This window comes from Oncorhynchus gorbuscha, linkage group LG10 (genome assembly GCF_021184085.1).
Source record: "Oncorhynchus gorbuscha isolate QuinsamMale2020 ecotype Even-year linkage group LG10, OgorEven_v1.0, whole genome shotgun sequence".
In the NCBI taxonomy this organism is placed as follows: domain Eukaryota; kingdom Metazoa; phylum Chordata; class Actinopteri; order Salmoniformes; family Salmonidae; genus Oncorhynchus; species Oncorhynchus gorbuscha.
In genome coordinates, this window is record NC_060182.1 from 43,163,498 (window position 1) to 43,184,631 (window position 21,134).

The 21,134-nt window shown below is 40.2% G+C and overlaps 1 protein-coding gene across 2 annotated transcripts in view; it reads right to left on the bottom strand.

Moving 5' to 3' along the window:
• Positions 1-5,348: 5,348 nt before the first annotated feature.
• The window catches only part of LOC124046144 (plexin-B1-like), a 60,185-nt gene continuing 44,399 nt past the window's right edge, over positions 5,349-21,134 (bottom strand). For both annotated transcript variants that reach the window (XM_046366214.1, XM_046366215.1), the window contains 5 exons: positions 15,350-15,497; positions 15,085-15,149; positions 11,046-11,121; positions 10,819-10,893; positions 5,349-10,708 (listed from right to left, as the gene is read on the bottom strand). In XM_046366214.1, the coding sequence (XP_046222170.1) occupies positions 10,604-10,708; positions 10,819-10,893; positions 11,046-11,121; positions 15,085-15,149; positions 15,350-15,497 (469 nt within the window). In that variant the 3' untranslated portion in view covers positions 5,349-10,603. The remainder of the gene's footprint in view (positions 10,709-10,818; positions 10,894-11,045; positions 11,122-15,084; positions 15,150-15,349; positions 15,498-21,134) is intronic.

The window sequence follows — 21,134 nt, forward strand, 5'->3', positions numbered from 1 at the left end:
TGGAATGGTCAACAGTGCCCTGTCAGAGGATCTCAGGCTGTGTACTGGCTCACAGGGAGATAAAATATCTGAGATATAGGACGGGGCTAAAAAAAAAGCCTTAAACATGATTACTAAAAGGTTAACATCTATTCTAAAAGTGACTAGTGGCCAGTGTAGAGAAATTAAAATAGTTGTGTTTAAATACACACACACACACACACACACACACACACACACACACACACACACACACACACACACACACACACACACACACACACACACACACACACACACACACACACACACACACACACACACACACACACACACACACACACACATCATATGCTGCTGCTACTCTGTTCTTTATTTCACTCTTATTATTATCTCCTGATGCCTAGTCACTTTTCCCTGCCTTCATGTACATATTTACCTCAAATACCTCATACCCTGCACATTTACCTGGTACTGGTACTCCCTGTATATAGCTCCATTCGTGTGTATTTTGTTTTTTAATTATTATTAATTTTAAACTATACATAGTAGGGAAGGGCTCGTCAGCAAGCATTTCACAGTTAAGTATACACCCGTTCTTTTCGGCCGCATGTGACAAATACAATTTAATTTGATTTCAAATGGTTACATTTTCTGGTGCCTGTTAAAAACCAAGCTGCATAATTTTGAACTAAGAGTTACAGTAATCTCGGCATGATGAAGTAAAACCACGTAGCACAAGAGTATTGCACTGGACACGTGCTGTACACTGCATTAGATTTGTCCTTCTATGGTGCAGTCATAAAGAGCTTTATCTAATTATATAATAAGCTATATCTGATTTGATCTAATTAGGAACAGTAAAAGTAGATATATGGGCTATATCAAACGAGTCTTGTGTCATTGAGTTCACTTCTGTCAGTTGCTTGATGGCCACCGTGGGAAGTCAAATCAGTGGGAAGCTACACTTCGTACACTTTCATCAGTATGTTTCCACCCCACTCATGGAATTGAAGAGAGGGTAAAAATATCCACGGTCACGATACAGGGTGGAGCAGGGTGAGGTCTCAGGCATGGCTCTGCTCTTTGTGATTAATACTGGGCTGTTAACACTCTGCTCCAACACGCCACCCGAAGACACTTCAGAAACCGCAAGGCGGACAGCGATAAACTGAATGAAAGTTGCTGGAGCTGAGAGGAAGAGGCCCCCTGCTCGGTTTCAATAGCCTACACGACTGGGTTGACTGTTTAATTGGTCCAAGGTGACTTATGACCTTAATTATTGGTACATTTCAAATCAAAATTGCATTTGTCAAATGCGCCGAAAGCAACGGGTAGACCTTACCGTGAAATGCGTATTTACAAGACCTTAATCCTTAATTTATGTGTCTTTAGGCTGTAGACCTAAATCAGGTCGAGAGAAATTTAAAACAATAATATAGTGCCTAGATATTATAGGCACGGGAGGTGAGATGATTCATAGGTGCAGGATTTATTGATAAAGACTTTTTTTTTTACATGAAAAGGCACAGTGTCATAACAATATAAATATAATATATGTGGTCAAAGGCAGGGACATTTTCAACAACAACGTGAGCTACAGGGGATATGATATAGCTGGGACATGAATACGTTGCCAAATTGCAACAGCTCACCATGTTTCTGTCCGAGCGTTATGAAATGCTTTTGTAAAATCAATGCGACAATATTGGCAAGAAACGTTTCAAAACACTCAACATGTTTTAGTAAGGGGCATGAGAACCCGGGAGTAATCCTGTAAATAACACCCCACTAACAGTCCAGGTCCACGATCGAGCGATGAAACAACGGAATACCCATTCGTTTTCAATAGAGATAAGTGAAGTGGGCGGGGGCATTGAGCGATGCATGCATAGGCGAGGAAGTATGAACAAGGCGGGACCTAAATTGCAGAAAGCTAAGTACTCTGCTATATCACAGAGCGATGGACCAATCAAAGTTCAATATAGCGGTTGATCCCTTAAATGCTTGCTTGCAAGCGCCCACATGAGGGCAAAGCTAGTGTGGCTGTCCAAATTATCAAGGTTAGTGGATCATGGTCGTAAGGGCTGTTCTTAGGCCCGACATAAAGCAGAATCCGGGCAAAAGCCAGTCATTGGTTATGGGATTCTGAAGTTGTTAGCCAAACAGACTGGTCGTCCGTTCTATTGGCATGGTTGCCAGCCAAGCGGACTGGTCGTCCATTCCAAGCAAATAATGTTGCTATGCTGGTTAGCTCCTACTTTGCTATCTAGCCAACTAAATATAGCACACAAGCAGCTGAAATGACAGCAAACTATGTGCAGTTTTGTTAGTTTCACATTTGTTTCTATTGCCATTTCTTTAGATAGATCCATTATAATGATCCTGATAAATGAATTTGCCTGGCTCATAGAAGCTGTCAGTCTCACCCAGACAAGTTCATTCTCGATGGCACAGTGGGGATTGCAAAACAAAAGAGAGGCAGGCAGCAAGGTTTGGACAAACACCAACTGTTGCAATCCAATATATAGGCTACAAGTATGGGGAATACTGTATTTTGTCAAGGTGAGGTGAAGTTTATGAATTGCCTGGCATGGCTGTGGGGGAGTGGAATGATAATTCAAATGGCCTGTCAATATTACCTGGGGATTGTGGTGAGTAACTCCCTGCTATCAACCAATCAGCAGCCAGGATCCAAACAATCCGTTTTATATAAAACAACCACTCCTGTCTTTTGTTTAAATGAAGATTTTAATAGCATAGTATTTTAATGTTATTTGGGGAGTAGCTGGTTTAATGTAGCCCCATTTAAGGTTATGTGGCAGCCTACATCTGGCCCACTTCTGGACCGGGGTCAGTGTGTAGGCAAAACTAGTACCACACTTTTTTATTTTACAATCGTTTTGCACAATATGGCCCAGATGTGGGCCACATCATTTAGAATGAATCATTTTACACTGTGTGGGCCAGAGCTGGGCCACACATTTGTAGTTTATCAGTGTGTGGGCCAGATCTGTGCCTCTCCTTTTTAATCTAACGGTGATACAGTATGTGCACCAGACTTGGGCTGGAGACCCAGGCTTATACTGGGCCAGAAAAACACAAAGTATGTAGCCTACAGTTGCCCAGGAATAATTTTGCTAACTGGGCAAACATCTTTCTAGCACGAGACAGATTTGTTTGAGAGGTCATCATAACCTCTTTGTTTCATCCTGTTACACTGGGTGAATTTTCTTTAGGCTGAATATTCTTGTTCTACTGCAAACATAATTCACCTCCTATTTATGGCCTGGTTGAATTACGGCCTAATCTTGGCACGGCATAAGCTGTAAAGCCTCAGTTAGCCATTAGGGCTGCTGTTCCAATGTGTGGTAACACAAGTAGCAGACCCACAAGGGCTCAGCTGTAGCTTTTCTTTGACTGAGATGCAAACGTGATGAGGAGAGTTTGACAACTGGGTCAGAAGGGGGTGCATATAAAACACAAGTTGGATAACATAGGTATCGCATAAAACTTTTAACTAGCCATGTTAAAAGATGAACTGAAACGGAGACAAGTGTTAATCTCCCATAAAGACAGGGGATTGATCCTCAGTACTTGGTAGGAATCCAAATGTTCCCTGTACACTCTACACTATAGCTACGGTCTAAAACTGAATAGGTGCAATAAACATATGGTTAATGTTTAATGTATCTCACCTTTCTGTACGCCTATTGCAAAAGCACGTTTTTTTTTTAATGATCACTTATCTTTAGATGTGCTGCCACCAGCTACTGTAACTGTACTACAAATGCTACTGGACTAAAACCAAACATGGTACGGCAACGAGAGAGAAACTTGGTTACTTCTTGTAGACACGAGCAGGGAGTACCACAGGCCAGGCCCCACTGACTTATTTCACCCACCAACCTTCCCCTCTAAACCCCAAGGTCTTCATTAGCACAACATCACTGACTTGCATTCATTTGACGTGACACTGTTTCCACTTTTGAACACTCACAACCTCCTGGCCCTTGTTAGGGGGGAGGGTAAAGCACATGGCACTGAGGACTTTCTGCCAAGGCTATCTGATTTTCATGAGCTCCTCTTAAACCTCTTCATCATACCAGTCACCAGACAGGCATACTGTAAATATCTCACAGCAGAATGATTGGCTGGAAGTACAGCATAACAAATAGAGCAATCTGAAAATGATTGGAAAAACACCATTTACTGTAAACCATCTGCCTACATGAAGCAACACAATTCACATTTTGAGTCAATGGCATAAGTAGTGTGCTGCAGTACCCTGTGGTTCCCTTCATTAAAAAGTCACTTTTCCAGATTTAGATTGTGCCAGCTCCTGGACTAATATGCATGTTCAATGGTAAATCTGTGTCAGACAAATTGGAACTTAATGATGTGAAAATGCTTTTAATGATACAGTTTACTCTTCATACGCCAGCACTTCTACACAGGGCCGGATCCAGGCATAAGCAACATAAGTGGTCTCTTCGGGCCCCGACCAAATAATAACAATAGAAAAGGTGGGATCTTTTTGTGTCTGTTAAATGAATTATGGCGGTGGAAACGTGTTTATGTGCAAAAATGTATATAATAACCATCATATCGAAGTAAGCTTGGAGTCATGCGGTGATATGTTGCGTGGTCCTCCCACTACAACTCGGGAAAGCATGCAGTTAATTTGGTTTGTCATTCTTACTCAGGATATCATAACATGGCATAAGTCATTACAAAATGTGTAGAATTGCAGGAATTTGCTATCAAACAACAAAAGAAATATTTCCAACCCATCACAAAATGTGTAGAATTGATAGAAAATTGTACAATTTTAAAGCAAGTTCTCTATGCGCCATGGCAAAAAAAATGTAAGTGCAGGAAGTGAACTTCAATTTCTCTCCACTGTCAAGAAGGGCGCCTCTAAAATGTTTTGTTGCGAGGTGGGGGGCCCCCAAAAGTACACGCAGTCCTGTTTCACTGCATGTACAAGTGGGTAACCTGTATGATTGTAAGCTGTGAAATGGAAATATATTTTCTGCATATCCTGAGACACCCTCGGAGAGTGGGGTCACGGCCAGGGATCAGCCATTATTGACGGCAACCCTGGAGCAATTAGGGTTAAGTGTCTTGCTTAACTGCAGATTGACAGACTTTTCACTTTGACGGCTTGGGGATTTTAACAAGCAAACTTTCGGTTACTGGCCCAACGCTCTAACCACTAGGCACATATAGGGCCACTAGCTCCATATAGGGTAGGATTAACTCCAGCTTGAAGGTTCTTGCTGTAGCACAGTTGATGGCCGGCATAACAGAGGTACTCTCAAAGCCCTACATTTCTATAATTATCACTTTAAATACAAAACCACAAATTACATTGACATTTTGACTATTTTATTGCATGACATTAAGTTACATTTCACCTATCAAACAGTTAGAGAAAGCTAATGGTAGGCTTACTTACAAATCGTTAAAGTATTTACAAGGAAATCCAAATAATGTTTGAATTTAGCAAGGAAAACAAACAAGGATTGCTTTTGCTATGTCCATGGCAAGAGATGACAAAAATGTACTTTAAAAATCGCCAACATAACTTGCTCTACATTACTAACAAACAGATATTCCCTTATTATAGCTTGACATCTAAAAATGTATGTAAAAACTCACATGTCAAAAAGCAGTAGTCCCAGAATGTAATGCGAGTCGTAATTTTGATACTTAGATTTTTTGTAAAGTATACCCTTACCCAACCCACAAACACAGAGTAATGGAAATCAAAAAGGGTCAAAAGTCAAAACATGACCAATATAGGCCTACATAAAGCTTCTACGCATTTATAAAAAAATATTTTAAAAAAGAACAGTGTAATTCATTCATTGTGGACCATGTCATCAGTACCAAAGAAGAATATGACAGGCGTTTGCATGAAATCGGATCTCACTTTCAAACAATGGATTTCATTGTAATTCCATTGATTATTTGGTCTTCGTAAATAGATAACGAACCAGCAGCCAACCAGACAGGAAAATAAATAAATAAATACAATTTTAAAACCTAAAAATATTTTAACCCTCAAGCTACCAAAATATTTTCATACATCGATTACCATCTGGGTTCATTGTTACCCCAAGAAGAAACTATATTTGAAAAAGAAACAGTCATAACAGAATAGCAACATATTTCTTTTTAAAACATTAGACATGTAATTAATGTAATCTGAAAAAGAGACCAAAACACTTATTTTAGCTAAATTAGAGTTAATTAGCATATTCAGTAAAAACTCATGTTTCCTTCATTCAATTTGCAGCCTTTTCTCCCAAATTCTATCCACATTACTACAGAAAAAGCTCATTTACCATTATTTTATTATAGTATCATTTCGTTTTCAGAATGTTGAACGTATAAATGGTCATATTTTGTGGTAAAAAGTACTGCCGTTTAAAGAGATGGTACACCATTTGAAATATTCTACATTTTATTGAAAAGTAATGATTAAATTCACTTCAAAAAGTGAGCCTGAAAGAAATGTACCAAATGTATGGCTTAGTTTACTTTATTTACTAAGCCCACAGACAGCATTACCATCACTGTTAGTAAAACAATGGGAGTGTTAGAGGCTATGGCAGGATGCTTCAAAAGCATGCCCAAAGTCACCTCAAAACAAATGGTATAGCATCCAAAATATCACAAGTTGCTTGCACCTATAGAATATAGGAATTTATGTAACATTTACCATAGAGAATACACAGCACTGTGTGTTCATTTTAGAGGGTAGTGGGTTTCCGTATTACAGTTTTACCAAGTATTAATATGACCGACAGACTGTTCTGAGCTGTTTTGACTGCAAATTGGCATATATCGAAGGTAAATTTAGATTTTGTACACGGTCGTACCTAGTTATAGCCATCCAGGACCTCTATACCAGGCGGTGTCAGAGGAAGGCCCAAACAATTGTCAGACTCCAGCAACCCAAGCCACAGACGGTTCTCTTTGCTACAGCACGGCAAGCAGTAACAATGCACCAAGTCTGGAACCAAAAGTACCCTGAACATCTTATACCCCCAAGTCATAAGACCTTTAAACAAGACTGCTACATACCTAATTAAAATGGCTACCTGGACTTCCCTTTGTTTTTACCAACTCTCTTGCACTGACTATGCACACACACCGACACTGCCCCCCCTCCCCAGACACCACACACACACACTGCAGCTACCACTACTCTTTATTTTTACTGAGTTATTCACTGTGTATTTATTCCTCATGTCTATTTTTAAAAATCTTTAACTGCATTGTTGGAAAAGGACCCGTAAGTGAGCATTTCACTGTTAGTCTACGCCTGTTGCCTATAAAGCATGTGACAAATAAAATGTGATCGATTTGATTTATACCCATTGGCGAGTACATAAGCTGCTCCATCTCTGCAGGTGATCGGTCTATTTGGTCAAAATCACTCATACAGGTCCCCCTCCACCCTCTAATGATACGTATAACTTAATATTGTGTCTCCAGAGAAACCTGGATTCAAATAAATATTTTTTGGGAGATTTGCCATAGAATAACAACTTTGCAGAGAATACAGACCAATACAGCTCTCTATGTAGCTGGAGTGTACCGGAGTTCTCTATTGCAGCTCTATAAGAGCGCCTGCTAAATGACTTAAATGTAAATGTAAATGTATCAAGTATTTATACCACTGGCAAACTTTGTACACCATTGTCAGATTTTTACATGCACAAAAATAAGGTTATTTTGGTTTTGTAGTACAGTCATACGATACATGGTAAAGAAATGTACAATGTTAGGCAAGTAAGTTACATGGGGAGCTGTATCTCTGCAGAGGATCTGTATTGGATCAAAATCACTGATACAGGTCCCCCTCCACCCTATGGATAACTTGTATTTGTCTCTAGAGAAACCTAGATTCAAATAAAAAGTCATTTTTTAAATCAAATTACTATAGACAAAATTAAGTGTTTTTGGCTAGGGTCAAAACTATCCCAAAAGGAATTGAATTTCTGAATAGTCCACGGGTTGTTCCACAAAATTAGTATCTTTTGCGTCCTTTTGACATTTTAAGGCAAAATTTTGCACCAATATTGAATTTTAAAAACCTGTTATGTTCAATGAAGTGCCCTTTTAATATAGATCACATGCACAATTCAATAAAGCATATTTTTTATATAAAGCCTTGCTAATGTGCCAAAATTCAACATTTTGACATGCCCCTCCGTGCATCATCTGTGACTTCCCAAAAAGTTCTCACATGATTGTGTAGCCCTGGTTATTTTGTTGCTTTGACAAAGTAATTTCTGAAAAGTATTTAATTTATTTATTTAGTGATTCATTTTAAGGTAAAAAAATAAATAAATAAAAAACAGTCCCTCATTTTAAAGGTGAACGCTGTTATGTGAACTCAATGTTTGAAAATAAACATTGAACATTGATAATGAAATGAGTGTAAAAACAGGTGAGATGGTTCTACACTTTTTGGCCATTTTCTGGTGGGAAACCGAATGGTTCGAGCATAACGTGTCAACCCTGTTACCCATAGATAAACAGGCTAGAAATGTTTTAATATTTAAAAAAAAAAATGTTGAAGCTTGCACTCAAATTGCCCCTCCCTGTTGCACAACAAACTTCCATTCCCCCCATCACAAGGAGATTTATGGCTTTATGGATTTACGGTTAAATTGTCAACCAGGTTACTTTATTTGGCACTTACTATAGTAATTATTTAAACTATTGAGATGGGAAAACACGTTTTTTTATTAAGTTGAACATGTGCTTTTTATGACAGAATGTTAAAATGAGGTGAAATCAACAATAAAAAATCCCACCAAATTACACATCCCAAAAGGCATCGAATTGGAGGAATGACCCCCATATTGATACAGAAACACTAAAAACATGGATTTAGATTTGTTAAGAACAAGTCATTACAAATTTGAAGATTTTAATAAACCACCTTTGGGCTATGATAAATATACCTATGGTGTCAAAATGACTCCAGTCAGTAGCTTGAGGGTTAAAATGTTGTATTAGTGAAAATCAAACAATAGGGCTACCGTTTAATTTCAGTCATAAAAAAAGGTCAGTCATGAGGCCTTGGGCTAAAGGATTCATTGTTGAGACTAAAAACATGTCATGCTGCAAGTTTTATGAGATTGGCAATATAATATTGTTTATCTCATACTCCTTTTGCTCAACATTTACAACTATACTAATTTCAAATACCCAGAACTAAAATCTTACGTAATTGCGTCAGATACTCTTTCAAGTTCTGGGGGGTATGTATGAGAAAAGATACTAGAATGAGGAGCGGAAGCCGAATGTTAGCTTCACCCCCCTTTCTCTACAAGTTTCTTTTAAGTCAGAAGGACAAATGTCATCTCCCCCCTTCCGAAATTCAAATGATACACACCCTGCTAAATCGTGATTTGTTTAAATAATCAAGTGTCGGAAAAACCTGCAAACAGGAACAACTGTTGCTTGTTAGTCGTCGCATCCCACAGTGTTGACAGAAAATGTCATATTGGTCACACATAACCAGCCATTTTCTAAAACAAACTGTTTGATCGCATTCAGTTCTGAAAATTCTTGTGTTTGATTACTAGCTCCTGCTGCTCACAAAATACACCTTTTTGAGAACACCTTCTAGTCTGCCATTCACAGACAATGTGTAGTGAAGTCTGGCACCCTGCTAAGAGAAGGAAACATTCTGCAGATTCAACATTAACTAGCTGAGATTTCTCTGGAGGTTTAAGATAGAGATGTCTATCATCATCTCAGCATCAGAACGGAAAATATCAGCTTGGCTACTGCAATTATAGGGAACCGTAGAATTACCATCAGAAATGCACTAAAATTATTTGTACATCATACCGATTTTGGAAAGGAACATTCAAATCATAGAGAATGTCAAAGCTGGGTGACTATAAAAGCCAGCACATGGAGTACCTAACATTTTCACAATGTATTGAAAGCAGTCTGTTCTTTAGTGTTCAACTACATGAAACAGAAACACTTTGTGGATCGACAAAAACGTTGATGGGGAGTGAAAAGGATGAGTGAAGACAATACTACCTCACACGTTGTCTGCAAAGGATAGTTCTACCAGAAAAGTAAGACTTTGAAAATGTGATTCAGGGAAACAGAAGGCATTAGCAAGTGAATGACAATAGCATAATTGAATAAGTGCTATTCAATTAATTTTAGTCCTGTAAGCTTTATCCATCCATTTCATCCCAGTAAGACGTTGTTTGTGTTGCAGAAACTCTGCAGCAGTCCAGAGAGTTCAACAGGACTTTGCTAATTTACTCAGGATAATGTCTATGTATGTACACACTGAGTAGCAGCGGGTAAATATAGTCAGGTTGCTATGGAAATCTCCTGTGCAGCTTGTCAGGAGAATCTACGCACAGTAACTCTACACAGATATGGCAAAAAGAGAAGAGCACCACTGAGTGCCCCTCGACCTTCTTTACTTCCTTCAGTCTGCCAAAAAGAGAGGGTAATCACACACTGTATGCACAAGGTCTTTTTCCTTTTCCTTTCGGACTACTCCTCACAGCGGGTGTCTTTTCCTCAGGGTCTCGGTCTGTCCCGTCTCAGGGCCACACTGTTATCATAGGTCAGTGACTTTATTTTCCACGGCAGCCGCAATCTGCTGGAGCCTGTAGCCCAGCTGCATCTTCTGAGCTGTAGGGTCCTCCTCTAGAGCAGTGATGATCTGGGAGGAGACAATACCAATAACAGCTTAAGTTCATCAACTAGATTAACATCATATAGAAATGACAAGTATGGGCCTCAAAAACCAATGGATAGAAATGTTGGACTCACTTGATCATAGTACTTGTTGATGTACTTGTACAGCTCATGCAGGGCTACAAGGTAGTTCACCTCACTAGCATAATTCTGTAAAGAAAGGTGGAAATACTAAAACTTTGGTTCATAACTTCTAAGTGCTCTATGCAAAAACAACCAAAGATTAAACGGAAAAGGCCTACAGCAGAAAATGTATGTCAAAACATGCACCAGTGTTTTCATTTTATTTTTATGTAACATACTCGAGATAGTTCTGCAAGAGCAGAATTCATTTCCTGGTCACTGGCAGAAATGGTCTGCCTGATGTCAGCATAGTATCTGAAAAGAGAGAATGAAATAGAGATGGAATGGAAGTCTGAGATTAGTGCACCCTTCATAAAATCCATAAAATCCACTCATACACCACTCATTCATAAAGAGAAGCTGGTTCATAAGGGAAACTCAGGTGTATGCATCAGCTAAGATTGGCAAATTGATGTTTATTGGAATGAATTAATCTTGTCCTGGAGGCAGATCTGAGCGATTTCCGCTAGATGGCGCCAGCTATATTGTATAAATTAATGAAAACAAAAATGTGCTTAATTTAAGTTTAGGCATTAGGGTTAGCAGTGGGGTTAGGTTTAAAATCTGATTGTATGACTTTGTGGCTGTGTCAGCTAATGACCACTGCAGAGTTGCCTCCAGAACAAGATTCATGATGAAAAATGCTAACCTGTCTGAGATTGGTGCAGATCAGATGCTAACACTTCATACTTAATATGGCGGTCTATTTAAACTGACCAGGTTCTGCTCACACATCCTCTGCCACTTTCTGCTACTGCTAGTATGAGTTTGCTTTTTCTTGCTACCCACCACCACCCCAGCCTCCACCTGTTTGGTTCCATTTTCCTTCCTGCAGGGGGAGATGTATAGAATACTGTGCTCACTGCCTGTAGTTATTTTATTATACAGTCAGGTCCATAAATATTTTGACATTGACCAAGTTATCATTTTGGCTCTGTACGCCACCACAACGGACTTGAAGGGAAACAATGAGCTGAAAGTGCAGACTTTCAGCTTTAATATGAGGGTATTTATTTCCAAAATCGGTTGAACAGTGTAGGAATTACACCACTTTTTATGTGGTCCCCCCAATTTTAGGGGCTCAAAACTAATTGGACAAACTAACCATCACAAATTAAATTGTGAGTTTTAATCTTTCAGTCAATGACTGCCTGAAGTTTGGAACCCATAGACATCACCAGATGCTGGGTTTCTTCCCTGGTGATGCTCTGCCAGGCCTTTACTGCAGCGGTCTTCAGTTCCTGCTTGTTCTTGGGGCGCTTTGCCTTCAGCAAGTGAAATGCATGTTCAATTGGATTCTGGTCACGTGATTGACTTGGCCATTGCAGAACATTCCACTTCTTGGACTATATAAAAGTATTGGGTTGCTTTCGCAGTATGGTTCGGATCATTGTCCATCTGCACTGTGATGCGCCGTCCAATGAGTTTTGAAGCATTTGGCTGGATCTGAGCAGATAATATAGCCCCAAACACTTCATTAATCCTGCTGCTTTTGTCAGCAGTCACATCATCAATAAATATAAGGGAAGCAGTTCCATTGGCAGCCATACATGCCTACGCCATAACACTAACCCCACCATGATTCACAGATGAGGTGGTACGTTTCGGATCATGAGCATTTCCTTCGCTTATCCATGCTCTTCTCATCATTCTGGTACAAGTTGATCTTTGTCTCATCTGTCCATAGGATGTTGTTCCAGAACAGTACAGGATTTTTTAGATGTTTGGCAAACTCTAATCTGGTCTTCCTGTTTGAGGCTTACCAATGGTTTACATCTTGTGGTAAACCGTCTGTATTTACTCTGGTGAAGGCTTCTCTTGATTGTTGACTCTGACACAGATACACCTACCTCCTGGAGGGTGTTCTTGATCTGGCCAACTGTTGTGAAGAAAAACCTCTTCACCAGGGAACAAATTATTCTGTCATCCACCACAGTTGTTTTCCATGGACATCCGGGCCTTTTGGTGTTTCTGAGCCCACCAGTGTGTTCATTCTTTTTAAGAATGTACCAAATAGTTGATTTGGCCACACCTAATGTTTTTGCTCTCTGATGGGTTTGCTTTGATTTTTCAGCTTAATGATGGCTTGCTTCACTGGCATTGACAGCTCTATGGACTTCATATTGAGGGTTAACCGCAACAGATTCCAAATGCAAATGCCACACTTGAAATCAAATCTAGACCTTTTATCTGCTTACTTGTAAATTAACTAATGAGGGAATAACACACACGGCCATGGAATAGCCGATCAGCCAATTGTCCAATTACTTTTGGTCCCTTAAATACGGGGGGACCATATATAAAAAGTTCTCTAATTCCTATACCGGTCACCCAATTTGGAGGTAAATACCCTCAAATGAAAGCTCAAAGACTGCACTTTCAGCTCATATTCATTATTTAATTTCAACTCCAATATGTTGTGACAGCTAAAATAATAATAACTTGGTCAATGTCCAAATATTTATGGACCTGACTGTATATTGAAGCTTTGCTCTGGCATTGAGCTACCCTGAAGGGGCAGAGCCAATCCCCAATACCTAATGTATTGTTAATCTTTTTTCTAATAAATGAATACATGGCATTTCCTTTCTGAAATCCATTGCATTCTAATGACTACAGTCGTGGCCAAAAGTTTTGAGAATGACACAAATATACATTTTCACAAATTCTGCTGCTTTGTTATGTTATGAAGAGTGATCAGATGAATTGCACTTAATTGCAAAGTCCCTCTTTGCCCTGCAAATGAACTGAATCCCCCAAAAACATTTCCACTGCATTTCAGCCCTGCCACAAAATATATCATGTCAGTGATTCTCTTGTTAACAGATGTGTGTGTTGATGAGGACAAGGCTGGAGATCACTCTGTCACGCTGTTTGAGTTCAAATAACAGACTGGAAGCTTCAAAAGGAGGGTAGTGCTTGGAATCATTGTTCTTCCTCTGTCAACCATGGTTACCTGCAAGGAAACACGTGCCGTCATCATTGCTTTGCATAAAACGGGCTTCACAGGCAAGGATATTGCTGCCAGTAAGATTGCACCTAAATCTACCATTTATCATTCAGCTGCAGGATCAGGGCACCACCAGTACAGAGCTTACTCAGGAATGGCAGCAGGCAGGTGTGAGTGCATCTGCACGCACAGTGAGGCAAAGACTTTTGGAGGATGGCCTGGTGTCAAGAAGGGCAGCAAAGAAGCCACTTTTCTCCAGGAAAAACATCAGGGACAGACTGATATTCTGCAAAAGGTACAGAAATTGGACTGCTGAGGACTGGGGTAAATTCATCAGAGAAAATGACTCCCCTTTACGATTGTTTGGGGCATCTGGAAAAAAGCTTGTCCGGAGAAGACAAGGTGAGCGCTACCATTAGTCCTGTGTCATGCCAACAGTAAAGCATCCTGAGATCATTCATGTGTGGGGTTGCTTCTCAGCCAAGGGAGTGGCCTCACTCACAAGTTTGCCTAAGAACACAGCCATGAATAAAGAATGGTACCAACATATCCTCTGAGAGCGACATCTCCCAACCATCCAGGAACAGTTTGGTGACGAACAATGCCTTTTCCAGCATGATGGAGCACCTTGCCATAAGGAAAAAGTGTTAACTTAGTGGCTCGGGGTACAAAACATCAATATTTTGGGTCCATGTCCAGGAATCTCCCCAGACCTTAATCCCATTGACAACTTGTGGTCAGTCCTCAAGAGGCGGGTGGACAAAATAAAAACACAAATTCTGACAAACTCCAAGCATTGATTATGCAAGAATGGGCTGCCATCAGTCAGGATGTGGCCCAGAAATGAATTGACAGCATGCCAGGGCGGATTGCAGAGGTCTTGAAAAAGAAGGGTCAACACTGCAAATATTGACTCTTTGCATCAACTTCATGTAATTGTCAATAAAAGTCGTTGACACTTATTACATGCTTGTAATTATACCTCAGTATTCCATAGTAACATCTGACAAAAATATCAAACTTTGTGGAAATTAATATTTGTGTCATTCTCAAAACTTTTGGCCAAGACTGTACAGTAGAATTCGTATGACTGAGTTTCCTCAAGCATAGTGTATAGCTACAGCAATGGTGTGTGCAGCGTGCTGCCAAACAGACTCTCCATAGAAGAAGCCCTGCAGGCTCAGTGTGGCTGCAGCAATGCACTGATACAGTGGCGATGCCCCCTCTGCTCTGCCAATCAGGAGGGCAAGAGCCTGGTGTATTCTCACCTCTCTACCATCTGCTTGTACCGTGGGATATCTCTGGCATACAGTAACTTGTTGATAGGAGAGTCCTAGAGGGGGGAAAACATTTCCATGTTATACTCGAAACACAGTATGGTTACATGAATGTTGAGAACCTGCATGCTCTCATTAACTAGTATTCTTTCTTTCAAAACCCCTGGCATCTCTACTCTCCCTTAATTTCTGCTAGACCTGCCGTTCTCCCTTATAGCATCATTGGTAAGGTATCCTCTCCCTGTGTGTGGCTCACCCTGCCCAGCTTGTGCTCTGCGATGGTACATGAGTCCATGAAGGTCTGGGCTATGACAGACAGCACAGCATCCACATGGTCTGATGCCTGAACATCAAAGATGAACTGGGGGTTCTTCAAGATGTTGATCCAGAACCTCAGGGGTAAACTGGTGGGAAAACAAAACAACAAACAAGTCGCACCATATAAAATGCAGAAATAACTTAAGTCTATTCAATGACCAAGCCCTGAGCCCAGATTCCCAAAACACTACACAAAAAATGTAAAACATTTAAAAATATATATAATAAAAATGGCTACATTGGATTTATTTTTTAATTTCTTTCATTTTTCGTTGTTGAACATTTGACCCATTTTCCTCCCCAATTTCATGATATCCAAATTGGTAGTTACAGTCTTGTCCCATCGCTGCAACTCCAGTACGAATTCGGGAGAGGCGAAGATCGAGAGCCATGCGTCCTCCGAAACATGACCCTGCAAAGCCGCACTGCTTCTTGACACTGCTAGCTTAACCCGGAGGCCAACCGCACCAATGGGTCGGAGGAAACAAAGTACAACTGGCAACCGAAGTCAGCATGCATGCACCCGGGCCGCCAATAGGAGAGTCGCTAGAGCGCAATGGGAAAAGGACATCCAGGCTGTCCAAACTCTCTCCTAACCCGGATGATCCTGGGCCAATTGGGTCTGTAGTGACGCCTCTAGCACTGCAATGCCATGCCTCAGACCGCTGCGCCAAATCTGGAGGCCCCAATGTAGCTATTTTTATTTCAATATCAAATCATTTCTGGGTAACTATTAAGTACCATAATTTCCGGACTATAAACCGCTACTTTATTCCCAGGCTTTGAACCTCGCGGTTTATACAATGACGCGGCTAATTTATGGATTTTTCCCGCTTTCAAAAAAACTGAGCACCGTCACATAATGCCGTGTTTCGTTAAAGCCTATTTATTTTTGTTACAAGCCGTGTTTCGTTTAAAGGCTGTGTAAAGTTAATTTGTTTCAATGTACCGGTAGGCACCTGCGGCTTATAGACATGTGCGGCTTATTTATGTACAAAATACATCTTTTTTTTAATAATTCAGTGGGTGCGGTTTATATTCAGGTGCGCTTAATAGTCCAGAAATTACGGTACCTTACTGTGATTTTTCAAGCAAGAACTTTGCTAGTACTGTCTGGGAATGGTCTGAGTGGAGAGGGGGAAAACTGAAAACTAGCTGTTATTGGCAGAGAGGTTTGAAACTCTTTCTTATTGGTCTATTAGCTAATTTACCGTAGACTAAAAGAGCATGATCATAATTTGCACAATTTTACAGTCTTATTCCAACCTTAGTGTTGACTGCACTGGGCCTTTGAGAAAGAATAAGTTCACAAGATAGTTCATACGTACATTCCTCAACAATTGACCCTTCGCTAAGCTCCGCCCTCCTTGGTTACTGTTTCAACCTCAGACAACATGTTCCCGGGAAGCCCAATTCCCCATTCAACCACTGGCAAAATCTGCACACAAATAATCTCAAACTGCGTTTCTAATACACAATTAAATTAAAACGCAGACTATCCCGTGCTAATCAGGAAACTGTTTAGTATGTTGTGGTAGACTTCACAGGGTCTGGCAAAAATATGTTTGTAGTCTAGTTAGCTGTCTCTGAATTCACTGTCAGCATGCAGTCAACGCTATAACCACGTTTGGAGTGAACTACAGTGTTTGCTCAATTAAAGGTTTTGAGCTTATGCCGTGACCATTTATGGTAGATGGTGGCAGATTCTGGTAAATTGCGTCATTCTGTCATTGCATCACACTATCACACAAGGGGGAGTAAGAACGCTGATCTATCAGTAGTCTGAACTGTGGAACAAATTGACTATATTTTGGTAAATTAATGGAGGTGTGAATGTATCAGTCCAAGAGTCTCTCTTTAAGGCAATAGATTCCTGCATCAGGCAAAAAAATAATAATTGCTGGCAGGTGGTCCCAGAGTTCAGATAACTTGGGTAAATACAATGGTGCAACTACACTTGACATGTGGACTGAAGATTTTTTCGAAAAATAGGTATTGTCGGCATTTGGTTTCTCTCACTCTAAAAAGAGACAGAAACAAATTCTAGACTTGATGGCCCCTCTATATAAAGTGAGTTTCTGAAACGGAGTCCTTCTTTGCTGATGTGAAGAATAAACTGAATGAAAGAGTCTAGCGAGGAGAAAACATGGTCGATATTTTCAAGACCGAGTTACTTTTATCTATGAAATGTACTATAGTTTATTTAGGCAATTTAATTAATTTAGGCTTAGCCTATTTAGTAGGCTATGCCACAAAATAACACTATTTGTCAGCAAAGCTGAGTGATCAAAATAAATAAGTACCAACATTCTTTCTGATAGTCTTTAAAAAATCAAATGTTTTGACAAAGTTAACCTGCTCATGTTGTGTGGGTTCAATTATATGTGACGTTATGGTTACAATGAAGAATGTAAACAAAATAAATCCTATTCATAAATGAATAATCAGATGCGTGTTGCAAGCTTGTCTTTTTTCCATATTTAAAAAATATATATTTTATTTGATATTTTTATACAATACATAACATACACACACACACAAATGACAACTACATCATACCTGTCCAGACCCACCTGCTAACACCCATCTCCAGCGCCCACCGCACTCTCTGCCACATGGCCTCAAATTGCACCATTTTGTTTCTCTGTCGCCCACTCGCACTTTGAACATTTGGATAATAAAGCATTTAAAAAGTCTTACATTGGTTGATTATTATTTAAGTATCCGTTTAAAAAAAAGATTAACGAGAAAAGTATCGTCCAACCCAACCCTTATACAGTGTCTTTGGAAAGTATTCAGACCCTTTGACTTTTTCCACATTTTGTTACATTACAGCCCTATTCTAAAATGGAATAAATAAAATTCCTTTTTTGCTGAGTTTACTTGTCTATATAAGGTCCCACAGTTGACAGTGCATGTCAGAGCAAAAAAAAACAACCCATGAGGTCAAAGGAATTGTCTGTAAGAGCCCTGAGACATGATTGCGTTTGGTTGCAGATCTGGGGAAGGGTATCAAAAAATGCCTGCAGTATTGAGGTTCCTCAAGAACACAGTGGCTTCCATTATTCTTAAATGGAAGACATTTGGAACCGCCAAGACTCCTAGAGCTGGTCGCCTGAACAAACTGAGCAATCAGGGGAGAAGGGCCCTGGTAAGGGACGTGACCAAGAACCCAATCGTGACAGAGCCCTAGAGTTCCTCTGTGAAGATGGGAGAACCTTCCAGAAGGGCAACCATCTCTGCAGCACTCCACCAATCAGGCCTTCATTGTAGAATGGCCAGATGGAAGCCACTCCTCAGTAAAAGGCACATGACAGCCCGCTTAGAGTTTGCCAAAAGGCACCTAAGGACTCTGACGTTGAGAAACACCATTCTCTGGTCTGATAAAACCAAGATTGAACTCTTTGGCCTGAATGCCAAGCGACAAGTCTGGCGGAAACCTGGCTGTAATCTCTGCCAAAGGTGCTTCAACGTACTGAGTAAAGGGTCTGAATAATTAAGTAAATGTGATTTAAAAAAAATCTGTTTAATACATTTGCACAAATTTCTAAAAACCTGCTTTTGCTTTGTCATTATGGGGTAGATGTGTAGATTGATGGGGGGGGGGACTATTTAATAAATTGTAGAATAAGGCTGTAATGTAACAAAATGTCAAAAAAGGGGTCGGAATACTTTACAAATGCACTGTGTGTGAAATAAGTTTGGATTTTGAATGGGCCATTATCATGCAGCTGTCGGAACAGGGGCGTATGAACCTGAATAACGAATGTTAGAAAAGTGAAGCAATGCGCTTAATATTAAGAAAGTTGAGAAATAAATAGTAGGCCTAGCCTATAGAAAGCTGATGGGATCCTGCTCTTTTTAATAGTGTTCATCAAAACTCTTTTCTCACACAATTGCTTAGCATACCCTATAGAAATGTTGCACAACATGGCTTAATACTTAGTGTACAAAACATTAGGAACATCTGCTCTTTCCATGACAGACTGACCAGGTGAATACTTCGATTAAATTGTTAAATCCACTTCAAATCAGTGTCGATGAAGCGGAGGAGACAGGTTAAATAATTATTTTTAAGCCTTGAGACAAGGATTGTGTGTGTGCCATTCAGAGGGTGAATGCAAGTGCCTTTGAACGGGGTATGGTAGTTTCCCTTCTGTATCAAGAATGGTTCACCACCCAAAGGACATCCAGCCAACTTGACACAACTGTGGAAAGAATACGAGTCAACATGGGCCAGCATCCCTGTGGAACACTTGACACCTTGTAATCCATGCCCGACAAAGAGGTTTCTGAGGGCAAAAGGGAGTGCAACTCAATATTCCGAAGGTGTTCCTAAAGTTTTAGGATTTCTTAAAACCCTCTTTAACCTGTTTCCTCCCCTTCAGCTACACTGATTGAAGTGGATTTAACAGGTGACATCAATAAGGGATCATAGCTTTCACCTGAATTTACCTGGTCAGTCTATGGCATGGAAATAATATTTTGCCCACTCAATGCATTTCATTCCATGCATCTACCAGCTATGAGGAGCTGATTCTGGCTGAGCAACAAGTGATCCTATTCCACTCAAACTCTGAATGCCAGGGTGCTCATGAAGTGTTTGATTTTTGATTGCATTTGCATTGATGTCAGAGTGATTCGAGGGACAATAGAGCTCTGAGTACCAGGCCATTTAGCAAGTTTGGTAGGCTACTAATGGCCAGCAGTGGCATCAGAACACAGTTTTAGAAAAGCCTAGTTGCTGTGACCCAACGGTCACGTGAAATTTGACTGCGGTCAAGACTCGTGACTGCTGGTGTTGCGATAATATGGTCACCGTAACAGCCCTAGGTGTCCCCGCAGTGTGTGACAACGCCAGACACTGCTGCTCATGTGATCATAATCATTATTTTTGTGATCATGGTACATGTCCCTCCTAATAAAAATGTCCCCCAATCCTGCTGATTTGAGCTGCTGGACAGCATTTGCAACACTTGGATGAGGAAGTGAACTTGCCATTTCCAAAAGGTTTAGCTCAGTGGGGAATTGGGGATGAGCTGATAGGTGCCAGGGTTTCATTAAATAAACTAAACTATAGGCATAACACATTTTATTGCACATTTAGGCCTAATGAAACTGAACCATTTGGTGATGTTAAACTTCAAATTCACTGGCATAATGTAGAATAGCCATACTCATTGAAAGCTTATACTTTAAAATGCTTTTGGTGAATTTACGAGGTATTGCAAGACAAGACATTGCGAGATAGATTACCAAGATAGCCTAGGTGGCAGGTAGCCTAGTTGTTAGAGCTTTGGGCCAGTAACCGAAAGGTTGCTAGATCGAATCCCCGATCTGTTGTTCTGCCCCTGACCAAGGCAGTTAACCCATTGTTCCTAGGTTGTCATTGTAAATAAGAATTTGTTCTTAACTGACTTGCCTAGTAAAATAAAGGTTAACTAAAATATTCCAACTGCCTCTTGCTCTCCCTCACTGGCTTGCCTGTTGTTCCTCTTCGCTATGAAATATGCCAGTGTCTGTTGCGTGTAGAAGAGCCTACTTACTAATTGATATCCCCTACTTTCATGAACTTTGGAGACATTGCATGCCAAGAAATTGAGAGATACAACTTTTGATTACCGTTGCTATGCATGATTTTGACTGTCTGCCTGGTGGCCGACCTTGCTTACCTATGCCCCTCCCCTGGCTCTACCATGAAAGATATGAGAGTTTGTGTTCTT